Source organism: Sinohyriopsis cumingii, chromosome 1 (genome assembly GCF_028554795.1).
Source record: "Sinohyriopsis cumingii isolate HCF-2022 chromosome 1, ASM2855479v2, whole genome shotgun sequence".
Lineage (NCBI taxonomy): Eukaryota > Metazoa > Mollusca > Bivalvia > Unionida > Unionidae > Sinohyriopsis > Sinohyriopsis cumingii.
In genome coordinates, this window is record NC_142961.1 from 51,724,163 (window position 1) to 51,746,942 (window position 22,780).

At 34.6% G+C, this 22,780-nt stretch overlaps 1 protein-coding gene across 2 annotated transcripts in view; it reads right to left on the reverse strand.

The window, feature by feature from the left end:
• LOC149806864 (uncharacterized) overlaps nucleotides 1–22,780 on the reverse strand; it is a 153,153-nt gene that overhangs the window by 116,050 nt on the left and 14,323 nt on the right. For both annotated transcript variants that reach the window (XM_089958856.1, XM_089958848.1), the window contains exons 3-6: nucleotides 15,953–16,047; nucleotides 8,798–9,064; nucleotides 8,065–8,142; nucleotides 4,264–4,386 (exon numbers count right to left, since the gene is read on the reverse strand). In XM_089958856.1, the coding sequence (XP_089814982.1) occupies nucleotides 4,264–4,386; nucleotides 8,065–8,142; nucleotides 8,798–9,064; nucleotides 15,953–16,047 (563 nt within the window). The remainder of the gene's footprint in view (nucleotides 1–4,263; nucleotides 4,387–8,064; nucleotides 8,143–8,797; nucleotides 9,065–15,952; nucleotides 16,048–22,780) is intronic.

Sequence of the window (22,780 nt, forward strand, 5' to 3'; positions counted from 1 at the left end):
ATTTCAAATGTGTACAACAGAAACTTCATAGAGTTTAATGAGTTCTTAATGATGGTAGTATGCAGATTACTTAATGGTAATTGCAAACAGATAAAAATATTTAAGAAACCGTAACTAGAACAAACTATTCATTTTTTGTTTTCATCAATACAAGTCTCTTGGGGTACTGATGTTCTACTGTCTGAAAGAAATGTCCATGAATTCAAGAAAATATTGTTACGTGTTTAGGCTCTCATAAACAGTAACAAGAAAAAAGTGAAGACAACAAGCATTGTAAAATTTAACAAATAATTTATTCCTTAGAAAAACAAGGTAAAAATGAACAAAATAGAACAGTTTTAAGAATCAAATCCAAAACCAAAAATAATCCAAGAATAAACCAAAAATTAAAAAATATAAGTCCTAGTAATAAAGTGTTCTAATGAATCTAAGTTCGAGTCCTAATGAAATCCAAACTGGAAGGCAATTACATATGCCATAGTCTGTATAGTACTGAAGTGTCCACAGTTCTTTGTTGAACCACAGAAAATAATATTCCGGTGCTTGAATTCTGTAAATTTCAGTAACTATTGTTGTCCAAGAAATAATTTCGAGCACAAGTATTTCCAGGGAAAAATAATCTCTTAGAATCCAAATAATTTGAAGAAAAATTAAAATTAAACTCCAACTGGTCACAACAGAAAAAACACCTTGACGTTTAAGTGTTTAGAAGCCCAACTGAAATTATTTCTCAATCCATCACTATTAAATTTGGCTACTGTGCAAAACAGACGCCCAGATAAGGGTCAACCCTCCGGTAAAACCAGAATTTCAAAATAATTGCTACATGTTTCAAGAACAACGTAGAAACTATTTACATGTCTAAAGTCACATACTCCCAGTACAGCCTCAATTTGACTCTGTGAATCCCACACTAAGAAATAATTTTAAAAAAATTATAAAATGTCGTGAAATAAGGTCAGGAACTATGTCAGCTTTAGATACAAAGTTCTAATATTAGGTTGTCGAAAAACAACTAAATTTCTGGAAAATATCAAATCCAGTAAATAAAATTACATTACAGCAGCATGTAATGGAATAAAATTTTTTTTTTAAAACTAACAAACAAGCAATTAATTCAAATCAAATATAAATTAAATCAAAGATACATCATAACAATACAATTTCTTCTTTTTAACTGCTGAGTGATTTTCTCATTTTCTTGAGTGAAATGATTTTTAAATTGTGACAGTCATAGTTGAGGTCAGATCTGCATCATTTTCATTCAGGACAACCTATATACTGTATCAATTAGTCTCCAAGTGAAAACCCCATGTCAACATGACTCTCCATTTAGAAAGAGTAGCAATGACAAATATTTCAAGATGGCTGCCACATCAGCAGCAATACTGGTTATCAGATTGGCTCCATTTTCATTTAGTACCAACTATGACATCATGAGAAGTCTTATGGTAGAAACCCAATTTTTTTTCAAGATCAACTAGATACAATATTGCTGATATGACTTTCCATTTAGAAGGAATCGCAATAACAAGATTTTCAAGAGAGATGCTATGGTGGTCATATTGGATGCCAAATATGGGCTCTCTGAGAAACACTTTGAGAATACATTCTGTGAAATATATTAAAAACATATGCCGCAACTAAAAAGGTTTCAATTGTGTGGATTGATCATAAGAACTTAAAATAAACTGTTAAATGAATATAGGACTACGTGTCACTGAGCAAATATCAAATGTGTGGCTCAATGAAAGGGTTGAGAAAACAAAGGGAGTGCTGCTATTACCAGCTAAGGACTTTGCACTGGCAGATAACAAAGGATATATCACTTGGAAATCAGACCTGGTTTGTGAAAAAGGCAAATATAAATCAAATCAGAACTTTTATTGCATCAAAAAATGTACAGCAAAAAACAAAATATACAAATATGAGTTGTTCTGGCTCGCACAAAAATGGAGGCAATATATTTACTAGTAAACACCTAAGGGCCAACAACATTTATATACACTTCCCTCTGTGGCAAATAATATTAAATTTACTAGTTTAAACCATTAAAATCCAAATAAATATAGATATTAGTATCATCTAATGATTACTGTAATAAAACAGATAAATGCAGTGCATAATATGGTCTATATTCATTTCTTGAAGAGAATAGTGGCATGATAAGATAAAAATATTTGAATTTAAAATGTTTTTTTACATACTACAAACCTCAAGAGTTTCCAATTTTGCACCTAGATTTTGTTCCTTAAAAATTTGCAGTTAGGAAGAAAGATGTGAAAAACATTTTTGGAGATGTCCATTTTGAATGATTTCATTATTCTACAATTGATACCCACATTAATCATTTCAGCAGCTAACCATCTATATTATGATTGAAAATATGTCCCAAATCTACAACTCATAAACAAAGATCTATCCCAAAACATACAGTACACAAAAAAATTACTTTAGAAATTAATGTATAGTGTCCCAACATATATAGTCAATTTGATAGGGCCTGCTTATGCCTGACTGACACACAGAGCAATTGATGTATAACATTTTACTACTACTATGCAATGTAACATGAACCTTCCTTATCTTCAAGTTGCACACATAAGCATGGTAAATGACAGTTTTGTTTAATGCTTTAACAAAATATAGGGGCCCTGAGTGGCAGAGTGGTCTAAAGCACTCTCCATCACGGATCACTGCCATCTCACCTCTGTCTGCGTGGGTTCGAGTCTCGGGCTCGACCAATGTGGATATGTGAGAAAGCTTTCCGGTAGCTTCTCGTGGATCGGTGGTTCTTTGCGGGGTTTTCCCAGTTTCTTCCTCCACTATTAATACTGGCCGCCATGTATAGCCTATAATATGCTGAAAATGGCGTTAAACCCTATAACAACAACAACAACAACAACAACAACAAAATATATGCTCTTAAAGGAAAATTACGTTTTTACAAGCCTTCATCTTCATCTAAGAAGGTATAATCCAGTCATAAACCCAGCGCATCAAAGTGAATGAAGACACAAAAGTAGGAGACTCTTCAAAACTGAGCAAATCTAACTCAGACCCTCCACAGAAATTGTTGAAGATGACTCCATGAATTTGACAACAGTGAGCACAAAAGAAAGCAAAGAAGTACACAACTGAAAGACCCTTTCCAAAGTCCTCCAGGAATTAAAACTGAAAAAAAACAGGCAAATCTTTCATATATTTAAATTTGACTAAGCCTACTAAATTGTGTGTACAAATGATTTTCATGCACAAAAAGGCCAATAAATTTATGTTTTACAGTCTAACTTTTTGTTGAATCCACCCCACCCCCTTTTTATTCAGAAATCCACTGATTCTGAAATGAAGGGAAGAATTTTACCCATACATTTTCATTTTAATCAAATGAAAATGTGACAGCTGGATGATGGATAAACAGAAAATGCAAATACAATATTCCCAACTTTTGTTTGAAAAGGCAGGGAACAATAACGTGCCCATAAACTTTACCCAAGTAGGATGTCAACACCAGTGCCAATGCCAGGTTAAACAAACAAGCTCTGTATACTGTGGATTTCATCAAAATTAGTTATGCTAAGGCTTTCAAAGGTTCAGCTATATTCAGCAATGGCTGCCATATCAATGGTGAACTGGGATCACTAATACCAAATTGAAGGTGTAAATGCCTAAACTTTTGTCAGCTGTGATCATTACATGTGAAGCAGTTTATTTTGGGTTTTGGAGGACAATATAGAATTTACAGCTATATGACAGATGTCACATACTGGCTATTGGGACATACCATAAGCACAAGTAGCCTTCAGCCAGGTAAATTAAGATAAATTAACGAGAGCCCTTTTCTTCCATAATGAAAGAAATAAGCTCTCTCTTGAAATCTGAACTGCGCAAGATTTGTGTGTGATATGGAATTTTTAATGCAGCTTTACCAATTTTTCAGTCATATCGCTACGATGTCTGCAGTGTGACAGTTTATAGTGATCTCTAGCACTGGGGCATCATGTTGCAGACATGTAGCAAGATGTCCCACCCAGTCACATTATCCTGATACCAGGCCGACCAGTCCTAACACTAACCTCTTAATGCTGAGTGCCAAGTGAGGCAGCTGTTAGTACCATTTTTGTAATTCTTTGGTATGACTCGACCAAGGATCAATCCCATGACCTCCTGCATCCGAGGCAGACATTCTAACCACTAGGCCACCGGAGCGGTCGAACTACGCAAGAAGCTGCTAAGTTGAGAAACCTAAACCATTACTACTACCTTTGGTTGTCACCTGATCCACAGATGAGACAGGCCTGGATGATCTCAAAGTTAGGAAATCACTTAATGGGTCAAAATGTGCACAGTCTGGATAAATCGTTTGTTCAATGACATAGCATTTTCCTGTAAACAAGAGGAAAAAAAGAATAAAAACAATTTTATTCTGGAAAATTATTTTGTTGAACAAAAGTAAAATGAAAAATAAGACTTGTACTACACATGCTAAACTGTGCAATTTGTACGATATCTATGAAAATAAGACTTTCCAGGGATTGATACTTATTTGAACAATACAGCAGACCCTGTCTTGAAAGACCACACCTTCAGCCAAAAAGTCATGATCTCTCAAGGCAGGTGGTCTCACTTGACAGGTCATAACACTATATATCAATAAATTTATGCCTTGAGAACCTGGTCTCTCAAGAGCTGAAATCTCTTAAAGCAGTGATCTTTCAAGATAGGTTTTACTGTATTAATATAACTTCAGCAGAAAAAATTGGGGAAATATCCCCTTCCAAACTCATATTAATTCTATAGATGTGACTGACATTTTTTCATTTTAAATGTAGAAAATACTCATATCTGAATTGTCAAAAGAACGTAAAGGACTGAATTTCATTCACTAGCATACATTTAGCTAAAAATAAAAAACAGCAAATGTTTAGGTATTTTCTTTCCAATCAATTTTTAAATTATGACAGTGTACTACTCTTGTTTCAGGTATCAAAGATCCTTTTTCTTCACCTAAATGAACTAAAGTTGATATTTAAAATTAACACTAAGTTAATACCTGAGAGTAAAAGAAAGGTAAAAATTACACTGACAGTTTTTTATATATGGAAAAACAACAATCTCTGCTAAAACTTAATATCAGTGGAGTGAAACAATATTAATTTTTGAAAAACAACGAGTCACCTTGGTGGAATCCATTAATGGTCACAGCTTGTATTTTATATCCTCAAAATGTTTAAGCAGTTTTAAAGTTTCCACATTCCTCTATGGTGAAAATAAGTATGCATAAACAAATGTAACTTTCCTATAAACCTTTATCTGCATTAAGGAAACAATGAGACTGTACCTGAGTTTTGAATTTCTCTATTATAACAGTCATCTTCATTAATAGTGATACCTATGCTCTATTAGACACCAGATTGCACTGCTTATGTAAAGACTACAACTGGTCATGTGCCCTCAGTTTTTATAATACAGCCAAACCTATCCTAACAGTAACCAAAGTTCAGCAGTCACACAGTCACAATAGCCATTATACTAATCCCCGCCCATAAAATTTCCTATATAAGTATCATGTAATCAATGGTCACCTGTCCTCTGCAACCAGTGGCTAAGTGTTCCTTAACCAAGCAGTGGATTCACCTTGTCTTCCGCAGTCACAAGAGCGTATCAGCAGTGACCATTCCAAGTATGCAAATTAAAGTTTTGTTTGGTGAACTAGGCATATAAATAAAGGTGTATTACCTGATTCAATATTTAAACTTTTCATATTCTGACTGTACTTACCATAATCTATAAAACTCAAAGGTTTCTGACAAAACTGAGAACACGTCAACATGTTAGTCATCTGATGCAACAAAATCGTCATTGAAATGTACTCTGTTCTTGAGCAACAGGTTTCTGGTCATTATAACAATATATTGAGAATTAAGTCCTTTTGTTCTTTTACAAACAATAAGTAACTAAAATATTATGCATTTTTGCAGAACAACATTAGAATGTGTATTTGTTGTTGATATCATGTGACTACTGGACCTCCGATTACAATGACATGTAAGTTTGCGAGATATGTGTAGTCATTTGACAAGAAATGCAAATGGCGAGCACCAGGTCGAATTTCAACAAGGCTGTAGTTTTATCTCATCTGTCAGCAGATTCAATATGTATCAATCATAATGCTAGCAATTTCTCAGAAAATTTACCATTTTCCATCGATATGATGCAGGTATGAGTCGATGTAACATTATTTTAGTTTGCTAGGTCGGCTTGTAAGTGGCTACTATATGCCATCATGGGGACCATGAATTCCAACATTTTGGTAGGCAATTGACTCTGACTCTACACCCCAACATAAACACTGAAAACTTAAAAATGGGGTGGGAAAGGTCAGAGGAAGCTCTAAAAGTATTATGTGCTATTAGCAAGAACTCAGGAAGCTTCTTTTCATGACCTAGTTATCAAAGGTTGCAAATAAATGCTGACTGTCTTTTGATCTCCGTGAGTTTGAGCAAATGCTTAAACCATCTATTGTTTCAAGAGCGAACACCTGTTTTTATGCCTAATTATACAAACTGCCATGATAAAAGTCAGATGTGTTTCACAGTTACATGTAAACTGTTAATTAGTAATAATATTTAGGAGCCGTTTCTACTGATAATGAGATAAAAGTGTTTGTGTGAGAGAAATAGAGAGAGAGAGAGAGAGAGAGAGAGAAAGAGTGTGTGTGATTGGGATTATTAACATAGTTTTAAAAAAATTCAGTCATATTGGATTGATTTTTGCAGTGTGGCAGTTTATAGTGATGTCTAGCAATCGGGCATCATGCCGCACACATGTAGCATTATGTCCCATCCAGTCATATTATCCTGACACCAGACTGACCAGTCCTAACACTAACCTCTTAATGCTGAGTGCCTAGCAAGGCAGCTGTTAGTACCATTTTTTTAGTTTTTGGTATGACTCAGATGTGGTTCAAACCCACGACCTACCAATCCAATGCAGATGCTCTAACCAATAGGCCACTGAAGCAGTAAAGAGAGAGATGTATAAATGAGTACATGTACACAGGTTTAGTTGTCTTGATTTGATAGGGATGTATTTAAATTACCAGACTGATTTTATTAGACATTAAGTGATAAAACAAGTTAGGTGCTGATAAATGCACACAATTATTTCTCTACAGGAGAGAAGATAACACTTCTTATCACTGGCAAGTCAAAATTTCCAAGTGAGGATACAGTATCCTTGTGTGGAACTTACTGTATTAAATTTTGTTTTTTTTCTTTCTGCGAAATAGATAAACTAAATGCATGTATCTTTGTAGCATACTAATACTGCTAAAAATAATAAATCAAGTTTGAGAGCTAAACCTGCCTTTAGAGGTCACCTATCTAAAACAACTACTTTTGTCTTTTCCCATTGTGGCTGCTGTAGACAGACTGTACTTTTGCTTTGTTTCCATGGTAACATACAAAAAAAACAAATGCAAAAATCTAAGTAAAATTAATGCAGAAATTTCTAAGTACCATAAGTACATGATTTACAAGTTTGTTTTTTGAAACACCTTAAATGGTTTGAGAGTTATATTCCAGTAATGAAACTGTTCACAGACATAAATAGCAAATGCTTTATCCCCCTCCATCCATTATATACCAGGAGCATAGTAAAAAGAGAAAAACAATTTTCAAAAGAAATAAAGGTATGCAAAGGATTAAAAAATTAAGAAACTCTTACAGTAGTCCCTCTCTGTAAAGCTCCTCGGCACAACTGTTACCCCTCTCATACAGCAGGTTTAATCCCATTAAATTTGTCCGATTTTGTGTTTTATCATTGCCACTTAATTGAGTTTATTTGTTCTTACCTCTTGATTCATGAGAACAAATGATTACTTCACATCGTTTCATATTCTATTTATGTGTTTTAATGTACTATCAAGAAACAGCCTTGCTGGAACAGCTCCTCAGTATAGGACTCCCTCACTTATATAACACTAGTCATTTGTATGGCTCCCACAAGCAACATATTAAAGAGGGAGTACTGCATTCAGTTAGAGACATGTCACATGATTACCAGTATCATTCAAGGCAGTCCTTGTACATTCCTCTGGCAATATACTATCTACAGAGTCAACACATTTTGGCTGGTTTTCTGAGTGAGAGAAATATAAAGAAAATTAAGATATATTAATCAACTGTTTGCAAATGTACCAATCCTAAAATTCTTCAGATTTTTGAGAACTAAAAGAGGGACAGTTAACTTTTTTAAAGACTCCACCACCCACCAAATTTTAATTGGACTTGTCAACACTGAACACTTAACCTATTTTGGATTATACCAAACACCCAAACTTAATTAAATCATGTGCCTTAAAAGACCACATCACCCAAATCTTTAATTTAAATTCTTTGATAGCTGTAATATGAAAATCAATTGAACTGATTTGCCAATTTTTGTTTTTGTACAAATTAGTGTATCTGATAAAAACGAGTTTGATTTTATATAGCAGTAACTTATGTGTATTATACTAATTTACTGCCCTTCTTGCATTCTGTTATAAAGTAAATGGGCAATCATGTTAAAAAGTCTGGTGTCCAATTCCATTCAGTGATATAAAAAGAGAAATAATGGCAGACATTACAAGCTGCTGGACTAGTAAGTTGACAGAAATCACAAAATTTACACCATTCCTTAAGGACAGTAGTAAACTGTCATGTAGAAGTTTTTGCATACAAATAAGTTTTAAAATAAAAATCTCTCAAAGTCTCCAACAAGAATAATGAATGAAAATCTCACTTTGATTTACCTAACATTTCCTCCCTGCTGTATCTTTCAAATATCTCAAACTCCTCACTTTGGTTGTCTTTCCCAAAGCTTACATCTTCCATGGCAAAGGTTGGTTTACCTAAAAGCATGCAGGTTTGTAAAACAGGTTTTGCTGTGACCCAAACAGCATCCCAGCATAAGGACAATTCCAGAGATCCAAGCTGAGATTCTTCCTTCAAGCATAAGTATTCTCTTGCATTCTTCAATATCTCATGCTGTCCTTGGCTCTTTTTTTCTATTTTGGGCTCTAAAAAAATTATTTAGTTTATACTTAAGTGTGAAATATAGACTTATTGATGAAATAATTTTCATATTTTTATCCAACATTTTCACATGTGAAAAACATATCCTTATATTTCACATGTGAAAAATATATCCATATATTTTCATGTGCAAATATAAGATTTCCATTTGTGCCACTACTGACTATGTTTGCCTAAGACCGTTGTACCTGCAACAATCAAAATGAGTACTTTGTGAGCTATAACAAATAATAGATAGAAACCGTCTTACATTTTTGACATGGAAAGTAATCTTTGGTAGTGAAATCTGACCAGACACTGATCGCATCTCTCTTAAATTATTTCCTTTACTTCCCTGACAAGAATTTGCTTAATCAGACTTGTGCTGTTTTCATACAGGGTCAAACAGTTTACAAAATGACAAAAATGTAATTTACTGCAACAGATTAGATGAACTCAATCCTACCACTTTCTTAAGTCACATATATTTTTATAATCAGGATACGAAAGTGAGATGAATTTATGAAAAAGGGGTGGGGGTGAGCATGTTGTGCCAAAGAGTGAGTTTAATCTTCTAAGCATTAATTTTAGTGCAAGTTTGGTATATAATAAAAAAGAACTTCTTTCCCTACATTAATACCAGATATATTTCATCTTGTGATACCAAACCTACATATTTTAACTTAACTTGTGGTTTTGCCACTCATTAAAATATAATGTTCTGGGTACCACACAATGAAATATATCCAGTATTAATGTTGGCAAATATCTTCTTCATAGTATAATGATACAAGCTCTGATATATTGTTAAGGATACCAGTATTTTCCTCAACCATTAAATCTTTTCTGGCCACATTTAAAAAAAAATAGAAATGCAGTGAGACAGGTACACTTTCATAGTCATTTCAACACAATGACTCTAATCCACTGTCTGAATTGGCCAAATCTGTCAAAAGAATCTCTAGCAAGAGCACCGATATTATAATTTTTTAACAGAGATTTAAAATACACAAAACATACAAGAAAACCCGCAATAACATGCTTCATTTAAAAACTGGTTTTAGCATAACATGGCAATGTCATGGCTCCCAATTTTTTCTAGTTTTGTTAAAATATGTCCCGAATGCACAACCAGTCAGAATTATCAGCAATATTGATGCAATGATTGCCAACAATAATTAACAAAAAATCCTGTAGCTTCCAGTTTATAATTTGCATTGTTGAATGTCACTATTGACAAAGCAATGACAAATTTCTGTGTGCTTGTGTCTGTCTTAATCCCCATGATTACATATATTAGCAAGTTGAAAGTAAAATTTAGCACACCATGCCATTTATCAAACAATAGCAAAGTTCCTGTGTTCAAACACTGAGCCACAAAGATTATAAACAATGTTGAATAGTCTTTACATACTTTTGGAGAGTAATTAAAGAAATAATTCTGAATCTGGATGGTTGCAGCTGTTGAGGTTTAAGGTCAGACCTGGATATCAAAATAACAAGTAATATGTCATATATACTTGCTTATAAGTCGAACTTTCTTTTACTAAAAAATGTATTAATTGAGAGTAGGGGTTGTCTTAAAGTTAGATATAAAAGCTAGTACCTGACCCTAAGGAATCCCAGACACTCCAAGTTGCAAAATCAGTAGTGATGGAAGTCGAACAAAAAGTCATGGCCCAATCACAGCCCAAAACTGTGATTACAGAGGAAAAAACACAACTCACTTGTTGAGAAACATAGGTGCCATATTAAGACCTTGAGGAACCAAATTTCAAGGACATACTGGAATCTCAAGCTGAAACCATTACTGTAGTGAGTGAGACTGAGGATTCAGAGCTCTCGACACAAATAAAACTTCCAGAATCAGCCATCTGGACAGAAATGAACCCTAAAAATAATTCAGTTCTGGAAGACAGCATAAAACCCCAATCTCAACTTTTGGATGTTGATGAATCTGAGATCAATGCAAATAACACTGGTTTTCAGACAGAAAACCAACATTTAATACACCATATCCTAAATACTACTGGTACATTATCAAAAACACAGACCATGATATTGAAACAGAATGCCAACAGGGCATTTAAAAAAATAAAGACACAATATGAAAGAACAAAAAACCCATGTTATAGTGGGAGAACAAACTACTTGTTTACTCTCCTTGCAAACCTTAACACATAAACCACTGCAAAAATGTTAAACAATGTTATCCATTCCAAAAACAGTACTGGAACTGGAAATAGTAGTTTATTAGAGCCCACAGTTTACTGAATAAAAAATAGTAGAGTTTATCAAAGCACACAAATCCCCAGAATGATTGGGCAGACTGGAATGTCCTAAAAAAGAAGGGCAATATCCTTGATAAGGGATGATAAAACCAAAATAACAATCTCATTGGAGGATTATGGAATAAAAAAAGCAAAACAGCAACAATAGTATCGGAACTTACAATTTTAAATATTATGAAAATCATATCAATTAATAAGAACCATCATAATATCATTCCTCCTAGCTAAGATGGAGGCATTAAACCTAAAATTCTTGACCATGAATGTTAATGGTATTAATGGGAAAGCTGATGCAGTAATTAAATTAGCCAAGGCTTATGACATTATCCTAGTGCAAGAAACCAATAACATGACTAAAGAAACCATTGAAAAGCTGGAAAAAACTTGACACCTTAGTTTTTATAAACAAGTATCAAACAGATCATAAATCTGGAGTTACTACTATAATAAGGCATGAAGCCAAGGGACTCAACCTGGACCAAAAGAAAATCTCACCAACTATGTCTGGGAGACTTCATCATATGCTTTTGAACAATGGCTTATTTTTAATGCCATTTTTAATGCCAGTGTTCCTACTAGCATGAGCATAAGGAAAACAAATTTTATAATAAATTTCATGCAATACATTCAACAATTCACCTTAGAACAATGCATTATAAGGGGAGTCTTTAACTGGGTTTTACATGAAACTGATAGAAGCACAGGGTTTATAGAGGCCGATAGGGCTGTATCACAACTAGTAAAAACCTTTATCAGTGCAAATCATCTAATAGACACGTATAGAGCAATAAATAGAAACAAAAAGGAATATAGACAGGTATATGGGGATAATATTCATAATAGGTTGGACACATTTTATTTTAGAGAGGGAAAACAAGAAAATGTACAAAATTGTAATATACAGGGAGATATGGTCGCTGATCATAAACCGGTCAGTCTACTCAATCAAATGTGATGGGGTAATGGTGTGTGGAAAATGAATAACACTCACTTGCATGACTCAGACTATGTGAACTCAATTCACCATGAACTTGATCAATTTACATATAAACCACATGCATAGTAAATCAATAGGAACATTTGAAAGAGGAAATAAAAAGAATAGGCAAATTCCATAGCAATTCAAAGAAAATAGAGAGAGACTGGATAAAAAGGCAAAATATAAAGAAGTACAAAATAAAACCGGTCAGAAAACAGATACAAGGATAAATGAAAAGAAGAACAAATGAATGAACTTGAAAATGACATGACACAAGGAGCCAAAATAAAAGTAGGTAAATTTAATCATATGTATAAAAAGGTAATGGGCATATATAAAACATCAGAGGTTAAAAGGGGAAAGGATAAGAAAACAGTAAGGATAAGAATTAACAATACAATATACACAGAAAAAAGCAAAATTTCAAACAAGATACGGAACTACTATAAAGAAATATATACATCTCAAAATACTGACCCATCTATCATTGAAGAGAATACTTAAACCAAATACCAGATCATGCTAAAATTATTTGCAAGAATTTTTTTTACTTCTAAAGAAATTACAAAGGCAACCTATCTAAGGGGAAATCCCCAGGATCCTATCTAAGGGGAAATCCCCAGGATCAGATGGTATAACCACTAACTTTTATATTAGGTTCCAAAATAAATTAGTTTACTTCCTTTTGATTGAAAAGAGTATGGCTTCATTGAAACTATTCTGAACACATGGGTTTGGGAAGAACTTTTACAAATGGGTAAAATCAATGTATACAAAAATTATGTCAAAATTTTCTATCAATGGAGCACTAACTAAGGAATTTCCAACTGGGAAATCAATGAGACATGGATGTCCACTCTTTTATGCGATATCAATAAAATAAATATTAACAATAATGAAGATATACAGGGTATTAAGATCCCAACTCTAATGAGACAATTTAAAATACTTTTACACGCAGATGACTACCAATTTCATCCGAGATCACTCCTCTTTTAAACATCTGCAGAAAGAATTTATGGATTTCTGGAAAGCATTGGGATCAGCAATCAATCATGATAAGAAAGAATTAGTTTTAATAGGTAACTGGAGGGGGAACTATCCTGGACTCCCCCATCACCTGATTAAGAAAAATGTGAAAGCTTTAGGTATTATCTACTGCACAAACTCAGTACAACTTAATTATACAAAACTACTAGAGAAAGCTGAAACACAAATTGAAATTTGGTCTTACATGCCTTTAATATACAGTCAACTTACATCTGTCACCCAGGCTACTTACCTCACAGATCATATGCTTAACATGATTGAAGGGAAAATAATTCACTTCATTTGGATTTAAAGACTACATTATGTACCAAGAATTTACTTATATAAACGAAAGAGTGAAGGGGGACTAGGCCTTATACACCTACCCAACAAACAAAAAGAAAACATATTAAAACTGACATCTAATAAATGGACCCCAATATCTCTGGGCAGCCATATATATTTACTTTTTGGTCATATCTCCAAGCACAATGCTTCAGTTTGTAATTTTTCTATTTAATTTGATACTGAGTGCAGATATCCAAAATAATCTCCACCACAGCATAGGAGGTCTTATAAAAGTGAAATAAAACAGTTCAAATGATTCTCTATGAAGTCTGGCAGTAAAACTTTTAAATATATTCATCCTTTTCCATGCTTTTGTAGTTATTTCCTGCGTATGTATATGTAAAGATAGGGTTTCATCAAGCGTTATGCCCAGTGTTTATTGAGAAATGATATTCTTAATGAACATATCAGTCATTAAAGCAGTGAGTGATGTACCTTTCTCAATTTCATGGATAATGTCACTCATTCAGTTTAGTTTGGATCAAAATCCAATGACCACTGATCAGTCTAGCAATTGATTTTATGTAGGTTTTTGTTCAAAACATCCCTTGAAATATTGTGATGAATATTACCTTCATTACGAATGCACAATGTAATTATTATGCATCATTTCTTATGTATGGTAATATGTATAATATCCTTATCTAGGACATGTCTTTCAGCGTTTTAGCAAGTGAATTTTGTTACGTGCATTGTGTATTAGAACATGCTGACTAATGATGTTTTGACATCATGTGATAAACAGTTTGGGTCTGTTTTGTAACCTTGTATGATTATTTTGTGCATATTTTATGTGTTAGTCATAGCAGTATAATGAAATTACCTTGTATCATGTATAATTCAACCAGGACATGGTCAATTTATTCCATAATTCCAATGTTTTGCTGTGCAGTAGCTGCCAATACATACTAATCCACCATTTGCACTCTTTTGGTCAGCGAGCGCTATGGAAACTGATTGGCTATTGGTCATATGACCATTTTCTATAAATAGCTCAGATGTGAACATCAGATACAAATATCATCAAATAATTAAAACATAAGGGTGGTTGAAGTACAGATCCTTGGAGAACACAAGCCCTGACATGCTGTTGATCTGAAGTGCATCATTCTATAACAGCTTCTGGAGTGCTACTGAATCTAATAAGTTAACCTAGCACAAATTCCAATATATCTTATAAATTAGAACCTCCATGCCAGAGTTTGCTGAGGACCTTACCTCCCAAATCATGCCAGAGTTTCTTGAGGACCTTACCTACATAACAAAATGCCATCCTAATTTCTTTGTCTTCATCAACTGCTTTGAAAAAGGTATTATAAATATCACTCAACTGTAAAACAGCTGAATATTTAGGTGAGAAACCTGATTTCAGCTAACTAATTTGATTGTTGACTGTAAGATAGTTAAACATTTGTTTCAAAACACATTTATTTCAAGCTTTAACCACACTGCTTAGTACAGAAATATGTCAATAATTTGAGCGGGATTAACAATGCCTGTTTCCATACCTCAAGAAAATTTTTTTGGAATGCACTGTTAAAAATTTCTGATGGACGTAGAAATAATACAGAAGCACCTTATTTAAGGAGCGCAAGAGTTATCTCATCAGAACCCACTCCTTGCTAATGTCTAGATATGAAAATGCATCTTCTACATCATTTCTATTAATGTGAATTCTATTAAGCGCAGTTAAAGTCAGCAAGAGGTAAAGAAGGCAAAGCAGCAGTAGTGTGATCTATACAGGTTTTTGTTCATCAAAGTATTCTTTTAATTTGTTTTATCAAGACCCGAGTACAAATAATTATTATTATTATATATTCTGGATGGATCCTCTCTGTTATTATTCTCTTCAAAAATGTTTTGGCTATTCTCAACAAAACTTCTGGACCAACATTTCTGTCTTGAAGGGTATTAGCTACTTTATTACAATACTAAAATAAAATCGACTTCACAGCAAACTTATAGCTCAGTTATATTAACTCTAAACTTAGTCAAAATGGCAGTCATTTGTATCGCTTTGGATTGCTAACAAAGGAAATATTTGTTTTATTTCAATTAATCTGACATCTACTGTTGGTCAAGCTGTACCTTCAAAAAGTCATTTTACAAAGTAGAGTGTCCTTAAAACAATACATATAAGTTATGCCCACCCACCCCATCTGCTAATCATGACATGACATTTCATCTTCAATTAGGACCACTGCATTGTAGAATTGATCTATACATTCAAATTATGATCAACTTACCTGGCAATCTCAGTGCAATTATTTCATCAAAATACTTGTCCTCCTCCCACATCATTTTCAAGTCACTGATAGTTTCATCCAACTGCGTAAAGGATCTGCCAGTAAAAGAGTTTGAAAATAGAGGTGTCACAAGAAGAATAAAAAGCAATGAGAATTCTGATGGCATTGGAGCATTATTCATGTGATACTGGATGAGATGGAATAAACATAACTTGAGATATAGTAATGCATGTTAATTGGTTTATGACTGTGATACCAATATTGTTCTAAATAATCGGAATTAAAATAAAACCAGTCATGAAGGGAGACCACTCTTACTGCCAATATATAGTGATCTCTCAAGATAATAAAAATATGTATAGGTGGGCCAGCTTTTCAGGGTAAAATTTCAATTAGGTTTAAGAATGAAAAATACTATCAATTACTGTTCATATAATTTACTCATTCAACTCAAACAAACTTTGTACAGCAATAAAAATACATAATTCATACACATTTACATCTTTCATTTCAAGTTCAAATGTAGAATATTAGCACATAAATTGAAAAGATAATTGAGGTAATAATTACTCTGTCCATAAACTATAAGATTAGCTATGACAACGCTTACTCAGTAAACTGCTTTGAAGCCAAAAGAACAAAATCCAAGTCACCCATGATATAAATAATCAATTTGATCAATAAACAAAAAGATGTGTAGATGTTGAAGAGTGAACAGATGATGATATCTTAGACTCTGGGACTTCTGGCACTGTGTGCAGATTCTAACAACTGCAACATTAATAAAGTAACCATGAACATGAACCTTTACAACAGAGTTCACTCATCCACAAAATACAAATAACCTGTTAGGAGAAACAAGACAAAGGCATCATTTATCCTGATCATAATGAATTGTGATTCCAATCAAACAATTTACTTAATTTAGTACTCAGTGCACCATAGTCAAAGCAGGGCACGAGTATCTCTCATGATGATCTTATTGGTGTTGAGTGGCTTTTCACATAAGACAAGCTGTATGGACCTTTGCACTGACTATGCATCCAAGTTCACTTCCTTTAAAGAAGGAATAGCTCCTTGTAATAAGAAATTAGATTATCATGGCACTAAAATGGCAGTTTTTGACATATATTAAAGTCTGGTTTACAGCCAGTAGATTATAATTCTGATGTATATATTTATGGAGACCAGTAACCTGACTTCATAACAATCTGCACTCTATCTGCAGACTCTATCCATCAATCATGGCTACAAAGGATTAAATATTGGTCAGTATATATTTTATGATAGAAAGTGACAAGATTTGTCTTATTGTTGTATTACTATAATGAATCAGTAAGACCAACAGACTACTGGTCTATAGTCTATGGTTTTTACTTTGGTATTTATTGAAATGTAATATTTACTGGATCAGAAAACATCTTCAGCTTTTGAACTCTTTTTAAAATGCTCATGTTCTTTGTTACAGAGTCCAGCTTAACAATAGACATTCAAACAAAATGATATTGTTTAAGAATCATATGCTCTGTGTTAATGATCGACAGTAGATATTGTAATGATATCTAGACATTATATGCCTCATGTAAGGCAACAACTGAAGGCTTGATCAAACTATAATAGAAGATTCAATTTTAACAAAACAATTACCGCCTCAAAACGAGATGAGCCATGGCCTTTCTCCATGACTAAAACTTCATGATTTGGTTTGTTTCTTAATCTCCCCTTTTATTACTCTATGCCTAAGTTAAACACTTGCCTGAAGTTAACAAAGTTTTTCATGAGATGATATCAAACATATACTTAGCAAACAATACATTGGTTGTTTGATTATCTAAATCATAAATTGGTATCATTTTAAAGCTGTTGAAATGTGAAATTCACGTCTTAATTAAAACAGTGATTATTAATTTCCTAATCTCCTGTGGCATTATTTGATGCCCTGGTTAAAAGAAAATATTTATGTTGATGTTGGTTTGGGTGTAAAGTACTTTCTCAGTGCAAGATATGCTATACATGGCTGCCAGCAAAACTGGTGGAGGAAGAATGTGGGAAACCCTGGTAATAACCACAGACCTAAGGAAAGCTACTGATAAGCTTTCTTACATTCCCACATTGGCTAAACCTGAGGCTCAGACCCATGCTGACATGAGATGGCAGTGATCGGTGAAGGTGAGCACTTTAGACCATTTCGCCATATGAGATTATATCTAACTTATATAGGGTGACCCCACTAAAACATGGTAGTTGGGGTCCATAGAACCCAACCGTGTTATAGACTGAACCATGCTATAACCACACAAATCAGTTAGCTGAAGAAAATGATGCATTTAGCTACAATATGGCAGGTCAAGTGTGTGTGTAATAAAAGCGGGCATAAAAATATATGCTTTTGGTCAAATGAAACTAAACTACACTGAAAAACACTTGTATATTGATGACTTATATTTGTATAGTACAATCCATAATATGTTACGTACTGAAATTGTATATAATAAATCAGTGAATTCAAGTATAGATCCCACGTTATAAACTTCACTTATGATTCACATCCTGTTTGAAAACACAAATAACACGTATATAAAAATTGGTAGGCCTTCTTTTGATCTATATCTGATTGTCACTTAACAATTCACTACAATCATTGCAAGTAGCACATGGCTATAGCTGTTTACATGCTACATGTACATGTACTTAAATTGGCCTAGATTTTGGTCAGCTTGAGACAGCTAACATGTTGCTGAGACTATCCATGAGATGAGGCTACTTATACGAAAATTAAAATTTGAACTAATTAAAAAGTCTAACACACATCTTTGCAAGATACCCCCTTTTCAATTAACTTGATGGCCAGATATCTATGATTTAAAAAGATTGGAAATTTAAAGTGAGTTTTATGCCACTGTTGGTAGCAACCGTATAAAAAAAAAAATCCTGCAAAAATGAAACTTTCAAGGCACATTAAACGTTTCCAGTCACTTTGGAAATGCAACAATCTATCAGACTAGATTGCTTTTATTTAAGTTTCGTGCCGACTTCCTTTGATGAAAGGTTATTTCATTTTATTAAAAATTTATTTTATATATATATATATATATATATATATATATATATATATCTTACTAGCAAGCAGCCAATAATCTGACATTATTTCATCTGAAAGATCCATTATGAGATAGTGCCTTGTCCTGTTAAATTTCTCTTCCAGAGATGTCAATGTCAAAATAAAAGAAAACAAACAAAACAGAGCAAAAAAGAGTGGAGATCTCACAGCATACAGTACTCAGGCCAGATGTCTGAATAAGCAAATTATGATATAACGATGCACTATTAAGATGGTTAGTCAATATGAACAATGAATTTGTTTATCTAACAATACAAAAATCCAGTGCATTTTATATCAAGTTTGCAGTTTCCTTTCATGGTGCCTCTGAATTTCTTCACTTTAAACCCAAGGTTATATATACAAGTATAAACAGCCAATAATGTCGGGGGAAAAAAATCACCAGATGGTATATTTTGTTGCCATAAGAAAAATAAATTGCAATTTGTGACACTTGCAAAGCCCATCGCATTCCCTGAATAATTTTTTACACTTTGTTTTTTGTACTTTTAAGAAGAAAAAACCTTTTTTGTGTATGCGATAAATTTATAAAAATTGCATGAGCCACACCACAATCATCTTGTATTAGAATCCATACAAGATCTCTTACCCAAAAATGATAAACATTTTACATGTTAATTTTTGTACTTTTAAGAAAGAAAAACAAAATTTTGTGTAGGAGAAAAGTACATGTTTATGAAATTTCAGGAGCCACACCATAATCATTTTATATCCACATTCGTGGTATAACAGAGTGTGCTATAGTGGGGTTCAGAAGTCCTCAAGTGCGGCTGTAGCGTGCTACTCACACACCTGCATGACCTCCTCTGCCAGTGCTGGGATGAGAGGGCAGTGCCTCAGGACATGAGAGATGCCAACATCGTAACCCCATACAAGAATAAGGGAAACAAATATGACTGCAACAACTACAGGTGCATATCCCTTCTCAGCATCATGGGTAATGTTTTCGCATTGTCATCCTGAACAGACTGCAGACACTTGCTGACAGAGTGCATCCAGAGTCACAGTGCGGGTTCCGCACAGAGAGGCCCACAATCGACATGATCTTCTCTGTCAAGCAACTGTGGGAGAAATGCAGTGAACAACACAGACCCCTCTTCCTGGCCTTTATAGACCTCACCAAGGTGTTCGATCTGGTCAGCAGAGATGGACTCTTCACAATCCTGGCAAAACTGGATGTCCTCCAAAGCTGTTAAGCATGAACCAGTCCTTCTGTGATGACATAAAAGGCATAGTGCAGTACGATGGCTCAACATCCGACCCCTTTGATATCCGCAGTGGAGTGAAACAGGGCTGCATCCTTGCCCCCATGCTCTTCGGCATCTTCTTTGCAGTCCTGCTCAAGCACGCCTTCGGGACATCCACAGAAGGGATCTACCTTCACACACGATCAGACAGCAGACTGTTTAACCTGGCAGGACTGAAGGCAAAGAGCAAAGTGCGTGAAGCAACTGTCAGGGACATTCTCTTTGCAGACAATGCTGCTCTAGCCACTCAAACAGAAGCTGAGCTACAGTGCCTGATGGACCGCTTTGCTAAAGCATGTGATGAGTTTGGTTTGACCATCAGCCTAAAGAAAACAAATGTGATGGTTCAGGACGCGGACCCCACAAGCATCATCATCAACAACTACGAACTTGAGGTGGTCAGTCAGTTCACGTATCTTGGCTCTGCCATCACCAACTCTCTCCAATTTGTCGCAGAGAGCGTGGAACAACAGCATGCTGACCCTGAACACTAAGATCTCTGTGTACTGTGCCTGCATGCTAAGCACTTTCCTGTACACCAGTGAAACCTGGACTCTGTACATCTCACAGGAGAAAAGACTAAGCACCTTTCACATGCGATGCCACCGACACATACTCAGGATCACCATCAGCAATCGAGTAACAAACAATGAGGTTCTTGAATGTGCCAAGATTCCCAACATGGTCACACTCCTCCGTCAACATCACATCAGATGGCTGGGCCATGTACATCGGATGGGTGACGGATGGATCCCCAAAGACATTCTTTATTTGAAACTTGCTTCTGGCAAAAGGTCGATCGGACAGCCACATCTCCGCTTCAAGGATGTCTGCAAGCGCGACATGAAAGCCCTTGACATCAATGTCAAAACCTGGGAAGAGCTCGCTCTAGACAGGTCCAGCTAGCGACATGCTCTGATCACTGGTCTGAAAGCTGGCGAGGACAAGCTACGCTTTCTAGCTGATGAAAACCAATCACAGAGGAAGAAGAAGGAGCTCCAACCCACACCAGATGCAACCTTCAAGTGCAGCATAGATTGCCACTTCCCTGTAATACTAATAATAATAATAATGACCTTATTTAAAGAGGGTAACACAATTAGCTAAAAACTAATCTACCTTGAGGCCCTCAAACAAAGGAATTCATTTATTTAAGCTGCATCTCTGAAGCCACTGGATATATTGGGTTTGGAAGAAGGAAATAGAGTGGGCATTTCTAATCTCAACTGGAATACTATTCCAGAGCAGAGTTCCAGAGTATTGGAAACTTTTTTTAAATAACTCCTTATTTGGTTTGGGAATTTTATACTGTTTGGTAGACATGGATCGCAGGTGGGGAGTATTACCAGGTAGCCTATACTGGAATAGTGATTGTAAATATTCAGGAGCACTATTATGAGATATCCTGTACATTAATTTGGCTTTTCTCAAACAGATTCGATCTTTAATAGGTAATATTTTTAACCTACCAGCTAAACTTTCCTTGCTTTCTTTCTGGATTGATATTAGCCCAAATGCTCTTTTTTGAAGATGTGCCAGCTTTGCTATGTTTTTATCATTTGAATTACCCCATACTGTACTACAGTAGTCCAAATAGGGTTGTATGTAACTGTTATAAAATAGTTTTCTGTGCCTTTCAGGGAGAAAATGTCTTATCCTACTGAGAAGCCATAAACCTGAATTGACTTTTTTACTGATATGTTTGATATGTTCAGTCCATGATAGGTTATTATCTATGAGAACACCAAGTAGTCTATCATGACAGACCATTTGCAGATTTGTATCCTTTCATGTCAGTCATAGTTCATCACTATCAAGATTTGTCCTTCTTTGCCATGTTGAGATAAGTAATATTTTAGTTTTGCCAGTATTTACCACCATGTCATTACATGTGCACCAGTTTTCCAGTTTGTTTAGTGCATTCTGTAAAGAAATTTCGAGCTCATGCTTTGTGTTTTGGATGTCTGACAATGTTGTGTCATCTGCATAGAGATCTGTAGATGATATTGCGTCTCTTAGTAAAAGTGGTAGGTCATTAATAAATAAAATGAATAGTAATGGACCTAGAATTGAGCCTTGTGGTACTCCATATCTAAATGTTTCAGGTTCAGACAGAACATTATTTATGTAAACATGTTGTGTTCTCTCATTTAAGTACGAAGTAAACCATCTAATTGTTCTTTCATCACACTGGTAGATTTTCAGTTTCTTCAAAAGGATTTCATGATCCACCATGTCAAAAGCTTTCCTGAAATCTACAAATACAGTTCCTATTATTCTACCTTGGTCAAGTGCTTGAAGCCATTTATCAGTTAGGGAGATCAAGGCAGTCTCACAGGAATGGTTCTGTCTAAAGCCTCATTGATTAGGGTGTAACAGCAAGTGTTTGGTTAAATATGACATGAATGAGTCATGGACATGTTTCTCAATCAATTTTGACAAGTTTGGTAGTATTGAGAT